This window comes from Castor canadensis, chromosome 16 (genome assembly GCF_047511655.1).
Source record: "Castor canadensis chromosome 16, mCasCan1.hap1v2, whole genome shotgun sequence".
Lineage (NCBI taxonomy): Eukaryota > Metazoa > Chordata > Mammalia > Rodentia > Castoridae > Castor > Castor canadensis.
Window position 1 is genome coordinate 12,768,609 of NC_133401.1, and position 21,325 is coordinate 12,789,933.

The 21,325-nt window shown below is 42.0% G+C and overlaps 1 protein-coding gene across 1 annotated transcript; it reads left to right on the forward strand.

Moving 5' to 3' along the window:
- The first annotated feature begins 1,897 nt into the window (after nt 1–1,897).
- On the forward strand, nt 1,898–21,069 carry LOC109680163 (cytochrome P450 2B4-like). Its single transcript, XM_020155110.2, has 9 exons — nt 1,898–2,081; nt 10,384–10,546; nt 10,689–10,838; nt 13,162–13,322; nt 13,728–13,904; nt 14,393–14,534; nt 15,768–15,955; nt 17,111–17,252; nt 20,888–21,069. Exons 1-9 carry the CDS (start codon nt 1,911–1,913, stop codon nt 21,067–21,069), a joined length of 1,476 nt encoding a protein of 491 aa, XP_020010699.1. The 5' UTR covers nt 1,898–1,910.
- Nucleotides 21,070–21,325: the final 256 nt, after the last annotated feature.

Genomic DNA, 21,325 nt, shown 5'->3' on the forward strand with positions numbered 1-21,325 from the left:
GAACTGGAGAACATCATCTTAAGTGAAGTTAGCCAGGTTCAGAAAGACAAAGGCCACATGTTTTCTTTCATACATAGAATGTATACTCAGTACAAATACAAGCAATTTTATAAAAAAAAAACATGTCACATTAAGGGGAGATCACATATGAGAGAGGGAGGGTAAAAGAAGGAAGTTGAAAAGGTGAATATGGTTGGTGTACTTCCTATACAAGACTGAATATACAATTTTTAAACCTGTTGAAATCACCATAAGAAGGGCACTTAGGTGGAAAAGAGAAAAATAGTGGGGATGAATAGTGGAGATTATAATACATATATACATAGAACTGTCACAGTGAAACACCCTGTATAGCTATCTTAAACAAAAATGACATTTTTTTCAAAAATAGAGAACAAGAAGGCAAAATAGGTTCTGTATGGGTTTGATAGCAGTGGGAGGATGAACATGGTGAATATATTATGTATACGTGTATGTAAATGGAAAAATGAGACTTCTTGAAACTATTTCAGGAATGGGGTATATGAATAAAGGAGAATGATGTAGGGGATGAACTCAACTATGATATATTATACAAGAACTTTTGTAAAAAGTTCTTTTGTAAAAGTCACAATGTTCCCCCAGTAAAACAATAATAACAAAATTAAAAATAAGTGAGATTTTTAAAAAGTGATTAGGCCAAGAGGATTCTGCCCTTGGAATGGATTAAGGTCATTATTATAGGAGTGGGTTAATTGAGAGAGTTAGCTCCAGCTTTATCCCCCTCTTTCCCAGTCTTAGACTCATCTGCCTTTTACTATACAGCTCAAAGGTCCTCACCAGATGCCCCACGCTCTTGAATATCACAGCCTCAAGAACCACGAGCCAAGAGAAATTCTGTTCATTACCAATGACTCAGTCTCTGGTATTCTGATGCAGCAGAAAACAGATGAGGCATGGTCTCTGCATTCCTGGAACTCATGTCTAAAAGGGAAAACAGAGACACTGAGTCAGAGAGAGAACAAGAGAAAGTTCAAGAATTTCCTATACTGTGAAGATAGCCAAAGTCAGCAAAGTAACCATAGCAAGAGTGAGAGTAACCAAAGACCAAGAACATCCAACTGCTCCTCCTACAGGTCTCTGGCTCTCTCTCTCCATCTGACCACCTCTATGTCCAGGTTTCACCAGTCCTGTATCTCTTTCTGTTTCTTCCCTCACTCCCACCTGTGGTTTGTCACATAGCAGAGAGTGAAAGGGGGATGCTGGAGACATGGACACTGTACACCTACAGGCCTTACAAACACAGGGGTTAGGAAATGCACAAACACAACCAGCACACAGACTCTCACACAGGAACATGCAGAATCACCACCTCCACTACTCAGTGCAAACACACCTTCCCATAGAATCCAAAGACATACACAGAAGCCTCACACGTGTGAGGATATACAAATAAGCACACATATTTTCATTCACAGAAGCACACACTGCTCAATCACATTCCCAAGTGAAACATCTCTTCGCATATAAAAAGCACACCAGCACACACACAATTGCAACACAGCATAAACAAACAGATAAAAATTATGTAGGCAAGTTCATGCTCACCCACAGCCACAAAAATAGACATGTGCATCCACGTGCACACACACAAGAGTTTGTGTGTGTACACTCTTGTGTACCTTGGTGTCTGTTTCATAGTATCTCTGCAACATCTAGGGCGGAGGTAAAGCGCTAGGGTTGAGCAAGTCACCTGACTGCCCAAGCAGGAAGTATGGGATCCCAGCACCTGTCTTCTGAGTTCACACTCATGGACAATGTTGAGAGAGGAAGGGAATGGATGAAGCTATATAACTGGGTGTGGAGACAGGTTCAGGTTAAAAGGTCCAGCTCCAGGCTGCAGCAGGGTGGATGGCAGTCAGACTGTGACCATGGAATTCAGTGTCTTCCTCTTCCTTGCTCTCCTCACAGGCCTCCTCCTTCTTCTGGTCAGGGGCCACCCAAAAGACCATGGCCACCTCCCTCCAGGCCCTCGTCCTCTGCCCTTTGTGGGGAACATTCTGCAGATGGACAGAAAAGGCCTCCTCAAATCCTTCCTGCAGGTGAGGAATAGATGGACCTGGCCTCAGGGTGGACCGATCCCTGCTTTTGGTAGTTGAAGATCACTCAGCAGGAAGATCGAAGACTCCTTCCAGGCTCAGGGCTGGGGTGGGAATGATGGTAGATACAGGACGAGATGATGACGTATGATGGATGGTGGTCAGATTGCAAGGGTCAACTTTGCTCCAGTTGGAGTTGTATAGAGCACTGTCCTTGGAAGAGGCAAGTGGGCATGCAGAGGTGTCTGAGTGCAGAATTTCACTTCCTCTGCCACCTCTGCCATGTCCTTGGGTGCCTCCCTATTCCAAGAGAGAAAAAGGGCAGAGGCACCAGTCCAACAGGTTTTGTATCTCTCAACAACAGAGAGCAAACAGTGGCCTGAGCCTCTGCTGTATCTAAGGGGAAGACAAGGGAGCATGGCAGTAGAGGTGGGTAGAGAGTGTTTATCAATAATAAATCCAATGTCCAATAACTGCAACTGACATCTGCACAGTGTTTTGCAGTCTTGCATCGCTGCTTTGCACACAGGATTTCATGCTTCATTATCACATATTTATTAATAATTAATCTGTGACCATGACCCCAGGACCCAATGGAGAACTGGAACCCTGACAGTAGCTAGGAGTTCCTCCATCCTCTCTGACTATGGAGACCACACTCCTGAATCTTAGGCTTATTATTCTTTGGGTTTTAATAGATGTTTTTCCTGCCTGATCAATAGCTCATTGATTTATTTTAATTTTTGAGACAGGGTCTCACTTTGTTGCCCAAGCTGGGTTTGAACTGGTGATCCTCTTGCCACTGAGATTATGGGTATACACTTCCATGCTTGGTCTCAATGGCCTATTTACTGATACTGTTTTCTTTCTTTCCTGTTTCTTTTTTTCTTTCATTCTTTCTCTGTCTCTCCTTCCTTCCTCCCTTCCCTCCTTCCCTTCTTTCTTTTCTTTTTCTTCCTTCTTTTTTTGTTGGTGCTGGGGATTGAACCCAGGGCTCTACCACTTGCTACATACCCAGTTCTTTTAAGTCTTTATACCATTATCTTTTAACAAAGAAAATATTTCAAAGTACAAGGGGTATATGCCAATGCTGCTTTTGAACTTAAAATTATGTTCTTAGGGAATATATAAGTAATAAGTGATTATAGTATATATTTATTATACACAGTCAAGTTAAGGCTTGTGGTCTTCAAGTATTGGTTACACATTGTGCACTTCAAGAAGAGTGGATCACAGACTTTCACATTATTGACCATTTGGACTTTTCAAATGAGTTACAGAGAAGGGGGTAAAGATTACATGTTACATGATTACATAAGATGTTGTTAGAGTTGCATCATGCCTGAGTGGTGTTCACACTCATCTGCATGGAACCTGTGGCAAGATTTGGGAAAGTGGATACAAGCTTCCACTTACAAGATTTGAATTCTGGACAAGGCATCATCTCCTATACAATTCATTGAACCTTTTCTTTTTTGTATAGTATTGGGGTTGAACCCAGGGCCTCACGCATGCCAGGCAAGCACTCTACCCCTTGAGCTATGCCTCCCCTTCGCTCCCCTTTTTAAGGCAGTTTTTCAGGCCCTGCAGAGAGCAACTGGGCACCAACTGTACTTTCTCTCATATCCTTTACTGTCCCTCTCCAGCTCTTGTTAGCTTACTGCTTCCTCTTCCTCCCATCTATCCATTGTCTTTTTTTTTTTTTTGGAAAGACCTGGGTTTGAACTTAGGTCTTCGCCCTTGCAAAGCACATGCTCTATGCTTGAGCCACACTTCCAGTCCATTTTTCTCTGGTTATTTTGGAGATAGGATCTTGAGAACTATTTGTCTGGGCTGGCCTTGAACCTCCATCTTCCCAATCTCAGCTTCCCAAGTAGCTAGGATTACAAGTGTGCACCACTGGAGCCCAGATCATTATATTTTTTGTGAAGACATATTTGAACATCTGATATTATGGTAATCTGATACATGTGTACCATGTGTAATAATCAGATCAGCATAATAAGCATTCCCATATCTTCATCCACTAATCATTTTCATATGTTGAATTTTGTACTCGTCTAGTCATTTGAAATATATCATACATTGTTTTGACCAAAGTTACCCTACTGTGCTAAAGAAGAACCAGAAGTAATTCTTCCATTCTAACTGTGTCTTGGTGCCCATATGCTTTTCCACCCCTTTTCCATCCAAGGCCCCAGTGACCACTGACTAATTAGTCTTCACAAATGAGTGAGAACATACGGTATTTGTGTTTCTGCTTTATTTCACTAAACGTAATGACCTCCAGTTCCACCCATGTTGCTGCAAATGACAAGACTTCATTCTTTTTTATAAATGAAAAATATTCCCTTACATATCTAAGTTTCCTTTTCTTTAACCTCTGGTAGCATCTGAGTTGATGCCATGTTTTAGTTACTGTGAATAGTGCTGCAATGAACATGGTGTACAAGAATCTTTTTGGTATAATGATTTAATCTCTTTTGGATATGCACCCAGTTCCTTCCTTTCCGTCTTTCCTTCTTTCCTTCCTTCCTTCCCTCCTTTCATCCTTTTTCCTTTCTGGCTAGTCTCTGAAACTCCTTTTCATTGTAAGAGTCTATGAGTATAGGAATCCTATATATTTTATAAAAATATCTCAGAATATTTGCAAGTTTGTATTTTATTTTTTGCATGGTTGGGGATGGAACCCATTGTCTTGCACTTGTAAGGCAAGTGCTCTCCTTCTGAGTCAAATCCTGAGCCCTTGGTTTTTAAATACAAGTTCTCACTATGTAGCTAATGCTGGCCTTGAATTCATGAGCCTCCTGCTTCTGCCTCATAAGTGCTGGAATTGCAGATGTACACCATCATGCCTGGCTACCAGAGTTTTAAACATATGCTTCTCACTTCTTGAAAAGACCAAGTTAACATTCTGTTATAAGGATGTTGTTTTGCCCCAGAAGTGACAATGATCTTGAGATTATGAGTAAAGGGGGACACCAGAGGTTAGATGATATGAAGTAGCCAGGAAATTACTGCCAGCCCTTACCTTATATATTCTGAATAATTAAAGAATTAATTATTCATTACCTTGTTCCACCTTATACAGGTTTAGGGAAATGAGCTGCATCCCATTCCCTTTAGGAACTGACAGTCTATTTAAAGATGTAAAATAAACATGTAACCTATACATGCTCACCTCAGTGGTACTGTACTTAAGTGAAGAAACAGGATTTCTAAGATTATTTGAGGGCCCAGAAGGGCTTATGTAAAACATAGGCCATGGAGTGAAGATGAGTGGGGAGAGGACACCATTCCTGAAGGGTACTGGGAGACATACAAAGAAGTAGTACACCCAGGTGAATGAGATCATGACATGTGTGGTGGAGAAAAGGCAAACATTGAATTGGGGTAGCATGGTGAGGAACTGGCCAGACTGATGCCAAAGTACATGGAAAGAAGTGGAATGGTCTACCTGGGCAAGCAAGATAGAGTCACATGGTGTCTTAGTCTATTTTCTGTTACTATTCCAAAATACATGAGGCTGAGTACTTTATAAACTAAAAGGGTTTATTTATTTCACAATCTTGGAGGCTGATAGTCCAAGATCAGGCAGGTCCATCTGTTCAGCTTCTGGTGAGGGCTGGACTTAGAGTTGGCCAGGACCTTCAAAGGGCTGTCTCTGCACCACAGACTCAGGGCCCTCCCTGCTTAACAATGTTTTATCACATAGGAAGAGGCTCCAAATATATTTTATTTCATTTTAATTGTTTCTATGTCACAAGGCTATTAAGTTGTTTTCCCTGTTGGGTTTTGGATTTACTTGGTACCACTTCTTTCTTCTTTCTTCTTTCTCCCTTTTAGAATGGAAATGCCTATCCTATGCCCATCTCACCACTGTGCTATGTAGGACATAACTTGCTCAGTTTCACAGGCTCACAGCTGGAGAAAAATTTGCTCCAAGATGAATCATGCTTCAAATCCCACAGATGAGCCTCTATGCTTTAGACATTTGAGTTGAAGCTGGAATGAGTTAAGACTGTTGGGACGATTGGAATGGAGTAAATGCAGTTTGAATTTTGGGTGCCAAGAGTAAATGTGTTCCTCAGCATGAACATTGGAAATGTAGGTTGGAAACAATAGTGTTGCATGACTTTCCCCAGGAGATTGAAAAGAAACACGTCTCCCAACTGGTGTGGCACCAACAGCCCAAAGAATTAATCATAAAAGTAAAACTTGATAAGTAAAATGAGTTTAATAGTAATTACTCACAGAATGGTAGACAAGTATGCCTTCACCCAAAGTTGCCCAGCTCTATGTAAGCCTGCAGTAGAACTGATGCAAAGCTGGACTTAGAGCGCCACCTAATGTTAAAGCAGCAGAGGTGACTACAGTCTTCAATGATGCAGGCAGGCAAAGCCAGACTCCGGGAGATTTGTATGTTTATGTGCAGTCCATCCTTCTCTTATCAGGGAATCTGCTGGTCTCAGTAAACATTGTCTGACCAGGGGAAGAGGAATTTGTTTTGCTGCACGCTGGCACATAGAGGAGCTAAAGTGGCAGCTTGCTGCAAGATGGAGTTACTCTGGCCAGGATTTAGAGGACTACCTGCACTACAAATACTGAGAGGTAGAACCTTTGAAAGGTGATTAGGCCATGAGAGCTCTGCCTCATGAAGGGGTTAATGTCTTTATCATGAGAATGGGTTTTCTATAAAAGTGAGTTTGGCTGCTTCTCTCTTGTGTCCATGCTCTTTCATCATTTCACCTTCTGTCATGGAAGACAGGGCAAGAAGTCCTGGCCAGACGCAGACTCCCTTCACCATGAACATCCCAGACTCAAGAACTGTACAAAATAAATCTCTGATTTTTAAGATTACCCAGGATCAGGCATTCTGTTATAGCAGCAGGTACATAATTAATAGAGAAACTCAGCGTTGGGATCCTGGAAGTTTTTTTTGTCTCCAAAGCCTCCCTATACCAGCCACTGAACAATTTGAAGATCACTAAATCTTCTGAGAATTTGCTTAAAAACATGGACCACCTCCTCTTCAGAAAAGTGCACACTCTTTTGCATATGTAAAGCTTAGAAGATTCTTGGAGGAGCTTCTAAGCATGAACCATTATGTATTTGATTTGACTTCATAATGGAAGGAGGTCATGGGTACCTGTGTGTCCTGATAGGAAGGACTGGGGAAAGTGACACTGTTCCTTCTCCATTTTCCAATAAGCTCTCAAATCCTTCTGGAATCAGAGACATATGGGTTTGCATCGCATATTTAGTTCTTATTGAGTCTCAGTTTTCTCTTCTGCAACATGAGTTGGTGACAATAAGAATATGTGGCTCTTAAGGCTGTGAGAAGGATTCCATGGTACATTGGATAGAGCTGGCATGTAAGAGGTACACATTAAATGGCACATTGATCCACTCACACATTTATTCACTAATATAATAATAATTTATTGTGTATCTTTTATGTGCTAAGGAATATTCTAGACCCTGAAGATCTTGGCATCTTGGACAAGGGCATATCATAAGGTCACTATGCTTATGGACATTGCACTAGGAGAAGCAGATTAGAAAACAGAAAAGGTGTTGCTTGGTAGACATTAGCTATAATTAAAATAAAGCAGAGTGATATTTTAGAGAATTCTGGGAGCTCTTTTGGATTGGGTGGTTAGGGAAAGACAGACTTCATCTTGTTTTGTTTTTGAGCAAAGGCCCTGAAAGATGCAGGTGGGCAGCAACAGAAGGAGGAAGGTGTTGAAAGAATTGGACCAGCAGTGAGTTTAGGAAACAACATGGAGGCTGGATCATGGTGAACCAAGGGAGAATGAGAGTTCAGAGAATGAATGGAACCATATCACATAGGGCCATGAGGACCATAGTGGAGACATGGGAGCATTGGAGGGTTGCAGAGGGCTAGGGATATTAACTAATTAGTATTTTTTGTGTGGTGGGACTGGGGTTTGAACTCAGAGCATCACACTTGCAAAACAGGCCCTCTACAACTTGAGTCATACCTCAAGTCCATTTTGCTCTGGTTATTTTGGAAATGGGGTCTCATGAACTACTTGCCCATGCTGGCCTCAAACCACAATCCTCTTTACTTCAGCCTCTCAAACAGCTAGGATTACAGGTGTGAGCTACCAGTGTGCAGGTAACTAATTAATGTTTAATAGGAAGGTAGTGAAATCACTTTAACAGGTATAGGAATGGATGCAAGAAAACTAGTGAGGGGCTCCTCAGAGATCAATGAAAGACATTTTGTGATGTTTTTTTTGAGATAGAGTCTCACTATGTAACCCAGCTTGGCCTTGAGCTCAAAATTCTCCTTCCTGCCAGGTACTACCATGCCTGGCTCATTTTACGACTTTTAGTCAAAATTTTATTGAAGCGCAATGAATTTTCACAAACTGAACAGACTCATGTCATTAACATGCAAATCAAGTAAAAATAGAGCTGGCAACTCTAGTCCCCTTTCGGTCACTATTCTTACATTGGTTTTATCTTTGCTTGAACTTCATGTAAATAGAAGCGAATACAAAACAAATTCACTTTTGGGTCTAGTTACTTGTAGTTGACGTTATTATTTTTATTTTTATTGTTTTATTATTCATATGCGCATACAGTGCTTGGGTCATTTCTCCCCCCTGCCCCCACCACCTCCCTTACCACCCACTCCACCCCCTCCCTTTCCCCCCCACCCCCTTGCTACCAGGCAGAAACTGTTTTGCCCTTTATCTCTAATTTTGTTGAAGAGAGAGTATAAGCAATAATAGGAAGGAATAACGGTTTTTGCTAGTTGAGATAAGGATAGCTATACAGGGAGTTGACTCACATTAATTTCCTGTGCATGTGTGTTACCTTCTAGGTTAATTCTTTTTGATCTAACCTTTTCTTTAGTTCCTGGTCCCCTTTTCCTATTGGCCTCAGTTGCTTTTTAGGTATCTGCTTTAGTTTCTCTGCATTGAGGGCAACAAATGCTAGCTAATTTTTTAGGTGTCTTACCTATCCTCACACCTCCCTTGTGTGCTCTCGCTTTTATCATGTGCTCATAGTCCAATCCCCTTGTTGTGTTTGCCCTTGACCTAATGTCCGCATATGAGGGAGAACATATGATTTTTGGTCTTTTGGGCCAGGCTAACCTCACTCAGAATGATGTTCTCCAATTCCATCCATTTACCAGCAAATGATAACATTTCGTTCTTCTTCATGGCTGCATAAAGTTCCATTGTGTATAGAAACCACATTTTCTTAATCCATTCATCCGTAGTGGGGCATCTTGGCTGTTTCCTTAACTTGGCTATTGTGAATAGTGCTTGCAGTTGACATTATGTCTGTGAGTTTCATTTATATTACTGGCTGTAGCTGTAGATTGCTCTTTTTATTTCTGCATAATATTTCATTGCATGAATCTATCACTGTTTTCTATATTTAGGTTGATGAGAATTCTATTAAGAAGACTTCTATAAATATTCTTGATTTTTTTGGTGAACACATATACACATTTTTGTTGGGCATGTATTTACTGGTGTAGTTGCTGGGTATATATATTAGGCTTCAACATTTGCAGATCCAACCAACTGTGGATAGAAAATACTTGAAAAAATGTGTTAAGTACAGACTTTTTTCTTAGCATTATTCTCTAAGCAATGACTATTTATATAGCATTTGCATTTTATTGGGTATTTAAGTAATCTAGAGATGTAAAGTACACAGGTAGATGAAAGTAGTTTATAGGCAGAGACTACACCACTTTATATAAGAGACTTGATTATTGGAGGGTTTCTGTATCTAAGGGGGCCCTGGGATCAATTTCCCATAGATGCTAAAGACTGACCATTGGCCAATGGTTTCTCAAGTGGCTGTACTGATATGAGCTTTCACATTTCAGGATCATGCCAAGGGACAATCACTTTCCCTTCATGCCTACCTAATGGTGGGTCAAAGTCCTTCTGTCTGGAAGTTATCAGGAGGCAGAAAGCAGGTGGAAGTTGGGGCACAGAAAGGAGGATTATTTGGTTGAGATGCAAGAGAGATCTGGCCAGACTTAAGGGTATAGGCAGGAAAAATGCTAGAAATATTTAACCATCTGTACTGCTTGGGCCCCAACAAATCACAGCAGATTTGGGCCACAACAAATCACCCACAGTTGGGTTGTGGATGCAACTTTCAGTTGCTGGGTCCTTAGAATGGTAGCCTAGAGTGGAGGGTCTTGGGGGAGGACACCTAATTACCAATCTGTATCTGACTGTTTTAATAGTTTAACAACAAGCTGTATACTCAGTAATAACGACCCTGATGTCTTTATGCTTGGCAGCTTCGAGAAAAATATGGAGATGTGTTCACAGTTTACTTGGGACGAAGGCCCGTGGTTATACTGTGTGGAACAGATACCATAAGGGAGGCCCTGGTGGACCAAGCTGAGGCTTTCTCTGGCCGAGGGACAATTGCCACTGTTGAGCCAGTCTTCCAGGGATATGGTGAGGGTCACAAAGACACTGGGAGAGGGTGGAATGGATGGTGGTATCTGGGGAAGGTGAGTATGAGGAAGGAGAAGGGGTGGGGAAGGACCCAGTCTTCTTTGAACTTCCTCTGTAACCCATGCCTACCTTATGCCTCCAGGTGTGATCTTTGCCAATGGGGAACGCTGGAAGATCCTTCGACGCTTCTCTCTGGCTACCATGAGGGACTTCGGGATGGGAAAGCGGAGTGTGGAGGAGCGGATTCAGGAGGAGGCTCAGTGCCTGGTGGAGGAGCTGCAGAAATCAAAAGGTGAATCTCAAGGGATGGGAAGGAAGGAAAGACAGTAAAAAAGAGAATGATATGGGGTATACAGCCATAGAAAGTCATGGGAATACCTTGACAGAGAGGTGATGATAGAGACAGAGGTACAGGGGAGAGAGAGAGGGAAAGGGTGGGAAGGAAGGGAGAAGGACAAGAAGGAGGAGGGAGTGGGAGAGAGAATGAGGAGGGGAAAGAGAGAGAGGAAGGGAGGGAGAGAGGGGGAGGGAGAGAGATGTGAAGTTTATTGTGTCCAAAAATAATTCAAAATATGTAGACTGAATGGTTAGCATGTTATTCACTTGTTCAGGGAAACTAATTCATGGATTAACTGTATGTGCCAAAGGTAAAACAGGGCTCTGTACAAGAAAGCAACGAGAAAAGGAGGAATGGCAAGCATTCTGAAACAAGCAAACTGTGATTTTTCTTATCTTGGGGAAGTGCTGATGCATGGACAGAGAACAAAGTGACTGGTGGGGTACTCTGTTCTTGGGCAGCCAAAGGAGTACTTTTGATTACTTTTGGATTCTCCATAACAAGGACATATTGGTGACATCCTCCCCTACACCCTTTTTAGCACCTCTTCCTCTCATGTTCTTTTTAAAAAAAATTTTTGATACTACTGGGGCTTGAACTTGGGGCCTTGTGTTTGCTAAGCAGCTGCTCTACCACTTGAGCCACTCTGCCAGTCCTTTTTGTGCTGAATATTTTTGAGGTAGGGTCTTGAAAATTATTTGCCTGGGTTGGCTTTGTACCATGATCCTCCTGATTTCTGCCTTCCAAGTAGCTAGAATTATAGGTGTGAGCCACTGGCACCCAGCATCTCATTTTATTTTTTTAATGGATTTAATACATGTGTATAATGTACCTTGGTCAGGTTCACTTCCCATTTCTCTCTACTCTCCCTCTTCCTGCTATCCCCCTTCCATTTTCCCAAATACGTCCCTCTCTACTTCCATGTCATTTAAAAGAATATAGATTCTGCGTATGAGAGAAACATGCAATGTTTGTCTTTCTCAGTCTGGCTTATTTTGTTTAACATGATGATCTCCATCCATTTTCCTGCAAACAACATATGTTTTATGGCTGCATAATACTCCATTGTTTATATGTACCATTGTCTTTACTCATTCATCCATGATGGGCACCAGTGCTGAGTCTATACTTTGGCTGTTGTGATAGTGCTGATATAACCATGGTGTGCAGCATCTTGATTGCATGATGATTTAAATCCCAGTGCATGTGTGTCCAGGAGTGGTATAGCAGGACAATATGGTAGTTCTAGTTTAGCTTTTGAGGAAACTCCATACTGATTTCCATACTGGCCTCACTGATTCACATTCCCACCAACAGTGAATAAGAACTCCTTTCTCCCCTAATCTTCACCCCTGTTGTTTATTTTCTTGATGGTAGTCATTCTGACAGGTGTCTACCACCTTTCTCACCAACATTTCTCAGAAGACTCAGGTGTCAGTGTAGAGGTTGGAAGGGAGCAATAGTGACAGACAGACTGAGAAGAAAGGAAAAAGCACTGTGACACAGATAGAGACACAAGGAAGGAAAGACAGGAAAATATCAAGAGGAAGAGAAAGACATACAAGGACAGAGAGAGAGTGGAAGAGACTCAGAAGTACAGATAGGAACTGAGAGAAAATTAAGAGAGACAGACAAGATTCAGGGAAAGATCTCAGAGGAGTGAGAGAAGACAAACAGGTAAGATACAGAGAGAAGGAGCCTCACCAACCCATTGTTCTTGGGTTCCAGCTCCTCTCTCCCATCCACAAGAGCCAGGACTGAGCCTGTCATACATGGGCATCACATCATAATTGAAGAATGATTCCTGGAAGTCCTGAGAGCCCTAGAAGTAAAAAGAGGAGACAAAAGGGGAGTGGTAGAAAGGGATGGAGGTGTCAGGGCTTTTAAATTTGCACAAGCAGTTGATCAAACACGACCCTGCCCACTCCAGACCCAGTCTCTGTCTCTCAGCTTCCTGTGTCTGAATCCTGATCCCAGTAATAAGTAGCTGTGTTACTTTGGTCAAATCACTTAACCTCTTTGTTTAGCCATTTCCAATGTGGGAAGTAATAATAGAATTGCATTGTCCTTATAATGTGGTGAAAATTAAAAATAGAATAATGTTTATAGTGTTTAGACTAGGGCATGGCACATAATACACTAGTGTTAGTTATAATCGATATTTTTATCTTTTATTACTGAGCAATGCGGGGGGCAGTCACACAGAGATGGGTCAGGAGCCAAATGTTTTCCAAGCTCTTGATTCTGTATCCCATGTCCTGACACCTCCTTCTCCTAGGAGCTCTCCTGGACCCCACATTCCTCTTCCAGTGTATCACCTCCAACATCATCTGCTCCATTGTCTTTGGAGAACGATTTGACTATAAGGACCGTCAATTCCTGCGGCTGCTGGACATGTTTTATCAGACTTTCGCACTCGCCACCTCCTTCTACAGTCAGGTCAGGGTGAGGGGAGAGGATGGGCTGGGTTGCAGCAAACATCCAGGGCATGGGGGAAAAGTTGGTGGGTTTGGGGGCTCAAAAACAGAAGTGGGCTGGAAGAGGTCAGAGACAACAGAGAGAAATAGAAAGGTTGAGATCTGGAGGGAGGGAAAGATGGTGAACAGAGATGGAGAGATAGAACGAAAGGGGAAGGCAAAAATAAAGTCAGAGAGACACAGAAAATGAGGGTTTGGAGAGAAAGGAGAGGAAAATTGAGAAGTGAGAGAGAAGGACAGGGAGGGGGGAGGGAGAGACATAGATGAGAGTTTCTCCATGAGGTATGGTGGCCCAGGAGCACTGCCTACCCCCTGAGACATACAAGCTCATCCTCAGGTGTATCTCACAGCCCCTTCTTTCTTACAGATGTTTGAACTCTTCTCTGACTTCCTGAAGTACTTTCCTGGTCCACACAGGCAAATCTATAAAAATTTGCAGGAAATCAATACTTTCATTGGCCACAGTGTGGAGAAGCACCGTGCAACCCTGGACCCCAGCTCCCCAAGAGACTTCATTGACTCCTACCTGCTGTGCATGGAGAAAGTGGGATCTGCCTGGATGAGAGGAGGGACAGGGTGGGAGTGAAAGATGGAGGGCTGAGAAGAAGGGAGGGAAAGGAGTAGGAAAGGAGAAGAGGGGGAGGCAAAGAGCACAGAATGGGGAGAAAAGAATAGGGAAAAGTAAGGGAGGAGATACAGAAAGAGTGGGAGAAAGTAAGGAGGAGGAAGTAAAACGGGGAGGGAAAGAGGTAAAGGGGAAGGCCTGAGGAATAAATAGAGGCCAAGGGACAAAAAGCAGGAGAAAATACCCACAAGACAATAAGATACTTGAAGATAAAAAGCAAGAAACACACCAAAGGTGATATAGATAGAGTACGGAGACTGGAGAGACAGAGATAGAGACACACAAAGTGGACCAGATAGCATGAGACCCAGAAACAGAGAGAGGGTGTCCAGAGAGAGTGTACCTTCCTGCAGTGAGGCTCCAGTGTCCCCTGACCCTCCCTCTCCCTCTTGTCCCTCTGGAACCAGGAGAAGTCCAAACCCCACACTGAGTTCCACCACCAGAACCTCATACTCACCTTGTTCTCACTCTTCTTTGCCGGCACTGAGACCACCAACACCACTCTCCGCTATGGCTTCCTGCTCTTTCTCAAATATCCTCATGTTGTCGGTAAGCCAGGGATAGCCATTTGTGAAATTCTTCAGACCCCCTTTTTGGGCTGCAGAGGTATGTCAAGGGATGAGAGAGGCAATGCTGGCCTCTTAACCCAGAGCTCTGCAGGCTTTGGACTAGCAGCCAACTGAGCTAGTCCTGTTGGTGGATAGGTGAATGTCTGTTTGTTCTTATTCTGTTTTCTCTCATTACTTAAACATTGATGCATCCATCCATACACACATACATACATACATCAATTGATTAATTCATCATAAACTTGGTGATTCTTTCACCTATGACTCATCCAAGGACATATGCTTGTATTCATTGATTTGGATTAATCATTTCATGAATTGATCACTTGAACAGTGATGAACGAATTATTTGTCACTGGTTTATTGGCTCACTCACTTATTCATGTATGCATCCATCCATCTTTGAAGTAGATTTCATTCTTTAATCCTCCCACCAAAAAGTCTTTCAGTTCATCATTCATTCATTCACCCATTCCTCCACAGAATAACTCATTTCACTGATCTATCATTCAATCCACCCACACAACTATTCCTTTATTTGCTCATACATTCACTAATTTATTTATTCACAAAGTTCTCTAAAAATTTACCATTCAACTGATTTATTTGTTAGTTAGGTTCATTTATTTGTCTATGAATCACTTTATTAACTGATCCATTAATTGATTCATCTACTGATTGATAAGTTAAACACATATATCCATTTATCAGTATGTTGATTTCATTCATTCATCAATCTTTCTATACTTCATTGATTTATCTGTTGATTTATTGATGCACTAATGACTTATGTTCATGGATTAATCTATTGATCTATTCCACTGTTGTATTCCTGAATACCTAGTCAAGTGCTTCACCTGTAACACACAGGAAATAAATATTAATTCATTTTCCATTCATCTTAGAAGAGAAGTTAGGACAGATTGGTAGCCTGGAGTTCTTAGTATAAAATTCCATGCAAATTGTGTGTGTGTGTGTGTGTTTGTGTGTGTGTGTAGTTGTGTATGTAGGGAGATAATTCACAACACTCATTAGATTTCAAAGGGTGAATTCTTATTTTCTCCCTCTGCTCTCACCCCATGCTGACTACTCTGAGCAGCATCATTGAGCTAATGTTTTGCTCAAGGTTTTTTTCTGGGTTATTGATCCATAGAAATCCACAGTATCATTGCCTCTGTGGAGGTGGGGTTCATTGTCCCCCTTTTCTGTGCAGAAAGAGTCCAAAAGGAGATCAAGGAAGTGATTGGCTCACATCACCCACCATCTCTCGATGACCACAACGAAATGCCATACACTGAAGCAGTTATCCATGAGATTCAGAGATTTTCAGATCTCCTCCCTATTGGTTTGCCACACATGGTCACCAAAGACACTGCATTCCGAGGGTTCATTATCCCCAAGGTGAGACCAGCTAGCTCCCACTTCTCTGTGTGGGAATCCTCACCTCAGTTTTCCTTCTTCCTTCCTTTTTCCTTTTTTGGGGTGGGTGGGGCTGGTAATACTGGTATTTGAACTGAGGGCTTTGCACTTGCTATACTGGAACTCTACTATTTGAGCCACACCTCCAGCACTTTTTACTCTGGTTATTTTTGAGATAAGGCCTTGCTTTTTTGTCCCTGCTGGCATGGACCACAATCCTCCTATTCTACACTTCTTGAGACAGCTGAGATGACAGGTGTGCATCACTATGCCCAGCTATTGGTTGAGATGGGGGTCTTGTGAACTTTTTGCTTGCTGTGGCCAGCCTGGAGCTGTGATTATCCTAATCTCACCCACCCAGGTAGCTAGAATGACAGGCATGAGTCACCATGCCTAGGTCTGTTTTCTTTTTTTTTTTTCTTTTTTTTTTGTAAAATAATGATCATTTTATTTCTTTCTCCCTCGTTTATTAACTGAATAACTTTCATAAGAAACATTACAGTTGGGAGAAGGGGAGATAAAGGAGAATGATGGAGGGGGTGAATTCAACTGAGATATATTGTAAGAACTTTTGTAAATGTCACAATCTACCCCCAGCATAACAATAATAAAAACAAAGAAATATTTATAGTAATCCATTTTTGGTTGCCCACAAGCACAACAAAGTTCATTTGGAAGAGTTAGGATTAATAGTTATTTATATAACAGCATTCAAAATAATGCACTTATTTTTTACCTTCTTCAAAGAGGGCCAATAAGTTTTGCAATATCGTTATGAACTTATGGATTTAAACATATTTGATATATTTCAATTCATTCAACATCCTTCTTTTTAAAAATATTTTTATTTATCATATTATCATTGTACTGTGGGTACATGTAACATTTACAAAAGTCATAGTTGAATTCACCCCCTCCATCATTCTCCTTCATTCCATCTTCCCCCATCCCAAAAATAGTTTCAACAAGTCTCATTTTTCCATTTTCAGTCTCAGTTTTCTTAACATTCAATTTCAACTTGCTGTTAGTGTTCCAACAGGGCAACCCTGCTTTTGTTTCACTTTATCTATCATTTATTTTCTTGCTTGTGGGGGCCAAGTAATGGAAATATCTTTTGATCTTGTAACTTTTCCCCAGAACACTGAAGTTTTTGCCATCCTGAGCTCTGCTCTCCACGATCCTCATTACTTTGAAAAACCAGATGACTTCAACCCTGAGCACTTTCTGGATGCCAATGGCGCTTTTAAGAAGAATGATGCTTTTGTCCCTTTTTCCATAGGTAAGATGGACACTTGATCCCTTTCTCAGACACCAGATGGCAAGTCCCATCCTCTCCTTGAGACAGGCAACAACAGGTCCTTGTTTATTGAGCACTTAGTATATCCCAGTTGCTTTACCTGAGGTATTCCAACCTTCTTCACTATGGCTGTATGGATAGGGGAAGCAAGAAGTGAGATGTCTTAAAGACACATCTTGGTTAACAGAACCTTGGGCAAATATTAAAAATCTCTAAACCTGAGGAAACTCATTTTCTTAAAAGGCAACAACCAAAACACACCTTTGAGCATTTTCCCTGAAACTCCAAAAATGTTCATAAAATTGTAAATAGGACCCATGCAGAAGCAGAGGAGGTCAGTGGTTCCCACCAGATCCTCAGAGGTACAAAGATCCCCTGCTAGTTTGTAAACCACAGGAAGCCCATCTCTATTGGGAGCTAATGATAACGCATTTGATCATTCTTTAATGATCAAAGAAATCACACAGAGATACCGTTTCTGCCCTAGGATACTCATGGTCCAGGAGTGGGATGTTGACATTCACAAAACAGTCACACAACAACAATCTAATAAAATGATTTGATGCCTGCCCAGTGCTTAGGACTACCTGGCACAAAGCAAATATCCTTAAGGAGGCCAGATGCCAGTGGGTCATGCCTGTAATCTTAGCTACTCAGAAGGCAGAGATCTGGAGAATGGCCAGCCCTGGGCAAATAGTTCTCAAGACTATATCTCAAAAGAAATCACAAAAAAAGGACTGATGGGGTGATTCAGCTGGTAGGGCATCTGGCTTGCAAGCACAAAACCCTGAGTTCTAGCCCCAATACCACACACACACACACACACACACACACAAATCCTCAAGGAGCAATTGTTATTTTAATTATATAACAAAATAGAAACCAAACTCTGACTAATTTTGGTCAGTAAGTGAGAAAAAGCTTACATGGGAAACTGGTTTCTAAGCTGAGGTCATATTGGTGAGTACTGATCAGCCACACTGGAGTGTTTTCAGGCAGAGAAAACTGTCAGGGAAGAGCCTGAGGTCACATTTGAGAAGCTGTAGGAAGCTGTGGGGTGAAGATAAGGCCAGGTGATATAAGTGAAGAGCTCAGCTGGGCAGGGTCTTGAAGGCTGAGGGAGGAGTTTGTATTCATCCTTGAACACTGAGCTGAGGCATGTCCTTACAGGTTTGTCCCTGTTTCTGCTTGTCACTCTTTGGCTTGTTAAAAGAAAATGAAACTAGACAAATTAAATTTCATAGAGCAAAAAAAATTTTTTTCATTTATTTGAGCAAAGATTTCCTGAATTGGACAATATCCTGACCCCCTAAAGATTCAGAGAGTTGCACCAGCAAAGTGGGCAGGCAGTGTTTATAGGCAGAACACACATAGGGCACACAGAGACAATAAGATTAGTTACAGTTCTGCTTTTACCTTACAGGGACATGTCTGAAGAGTCTGCAGCCTCGGATTGGCAAACACTGACTGTTATGATTGGCTGAGACTCAGTTACTTGCTAGAAGAATATAATCTCAAATTATATTTCAGTTTGTTTACATATGAGCTTACAATTGCTAAGGCTTTAGGCCAAATTTGACTTAAACTTTAAAAAAGCTTAGACATTAAATGAAACAGGCTTTATCCATGGAAAACCTCAATGTCCAGGTTCCTTTCTTTTGGGAGGAAGGAAGGCCCCAGAAACAAATACCTATGCTTGAGTTTCACTCAGTGACTTCAGTGACTCAGGGCTCTGGCCCTGCTCCTTCCTCTGTCCAGTACAATGGCTTCCTTCCTCATTTCCTCTTCACTGAGATTAAGGAAACTGTGGTGGGGGGATGTTTATCAAATTCTCCACTCAGTTGTTCTATCCTAAGCTTATATAGAGGCAGAGATGTAGAGAAATAAGAACAGAGACAGACAAGTTAGCAATAGAGAAATTATGAGAGTGAGACAGAGAGATGGATAAAGAGAGACACAGGGAAATAGAGACAGGGAGATCATAGCAGAAAGAGACATTTGTAGTAGACAGACAGTGAACTTGAAGCAATAGAAGAAGGAGAGAGAATGGAATAACTAGAAAAAAGAGGAGGAAGAGTAAGAAAAGAAAATGAGACAGAGGAGAAGGATGAGGGGACGGGGAAAGGAGGAGGAAGAGGGAGAGAAGCATAAAGAGGGCAGGAAGAGGAAAAATGAAAAGGTATCTTTAGCAGAAAAGAAGATGAAAAGAAAAATGGATAAAAAACAGTGCTTGAGAGGTGTAGACAAAGACAGAGGCAGAATGTTCATGGCAGAAAGACAGACAGAACCTAAAGACTATTAGTGCCAAGGAGATATCAAAGGACATCTAAGCAGATATCCCAGGATGGGAAGGGTATGTTGAGAGAGAAGTAACAGACATCAGGCTGTTCTGGGAAAATGCTTCAGAACCAGTTTCAGAAGAATGCTACTAATCTCCTGTCTCCTGAGTTCTGGAGATGCCAAAAGGATGTTTACCCTTCCCCACGCAGGCACAGATTTCCAAGAACATGAAAGGTGCAGGGATGCCTGGAAACCCCTCTCGACTTGACCTTTCCAGGTTGCCAGTTGGAAGATTAAGAAGCACCAAAACTTTCAGCCTCCCTTTGTTCTTGTTCTGTTTCAAGTTCATGGTTTAAAAATTAGCTCTGAGAATCTGGTGAGAGTCATAGACCCCTCTACATGTTCATCAGTTCTATTCATAATTTTATGAACATTTGAGGGGGATTTTTTTTGCTGTTGGTGGTTGAACTCAGGGTCTCATGCTTGCTAGTACATGCTTTGCCTCTTGACCCATGCCCCATTCTTTTCCTTTATTTTTTAGTTTATGTTTTAGACAAGGTCTTGTGCATTGGCTGGGGATTTTGATCCTCTAATTCCACCTCCTGAATAGGCTGGCACTATCATGCCTGGGTTCGGGGTGCTCAAGAGAGTAGGGAATTCTTGAAGCTCATAGATCTCAAGTTGTGCCCAGAAGACAACCTCAAGAGCAACACATATGCAATGCCATAAATACCACCTCCACACACTCCCACAAACAAACACAAACTATCCATATAAGATTCTTTTTATGTATTTATTTTGGTTTTTAAGAGAGGCTCTTGCTATGCAACACGGGCTGTCCTCAAACTTGTAGTCTTCCTGCCTCAGCCTCCTGAGTGCTGAGATTATAGGCATGCACCACCATAGCTCATGTATATATGGTAATCTAAGATAAACTTTAACCTCCCAACAACAAAATGATATCAGTGCCATGTTCCTCATATGAGAAATGAAGACTGTTAAGAACGTAAAGTCAGAAATGTGAGCAAACTTACATAAACACCCTACATCCATCCACAAGTGGGTCCTGATCTCCTATGCGGCCACTGAACCTTTAGGAAATACAACAAAAGCTACAAACTCTGTCTCAGAACAATGAGCATGGGACACTCATCTGATATTCTACACCCAGTTTCAGAGGGTTGGGAGCCCCCTAAAACACTACCCTGGATTGCAGGTTAAAGACCAAGACCATGCACATCTATTGCAAATGGACACAGGTGTCTGGGCTTAAGGATGAGACCAGGACGACTTTGCACTCTCCCAGTGACTACATGGCTGTTCTTTTTTCCCCACAGGGAAGCGCATTTGTCTGGGTGAAGGCATCGCCCGCAATGAATTGTTCCTCTTCTTTACCACCATCCTCCAGAACTTCTCCTTGGCCAGCCCCGTGGCTCCAGAGGACATTGATCTCACACCCCGGGAGAGTGGTGCTGGCAGAGTTCCTCCAACTTACCAGATCCGCTTCCTACCCCTCTAAATGTGCCAGGAGAAGTGGGTCAAAGGATTTCATAATCATTGAGTGTCCCCACCTCTGTAGGGAATGGCTCCTGACTCCCTTCTCCTAAGAGAGACCTACTGTAAAACCAGTGTCCTTCTCATCCTTGGTTGCTCCTCCATGGCAGTGTCCCTTTTAGAGTCTCACCATGCTTGCATTATGCTATAGCTCTTGAAAACTCTAAGATGTGTTCTTTCCCCTGTTAAAAGAGCTGCCAAAGCTAGAAGCACTCTTAAAA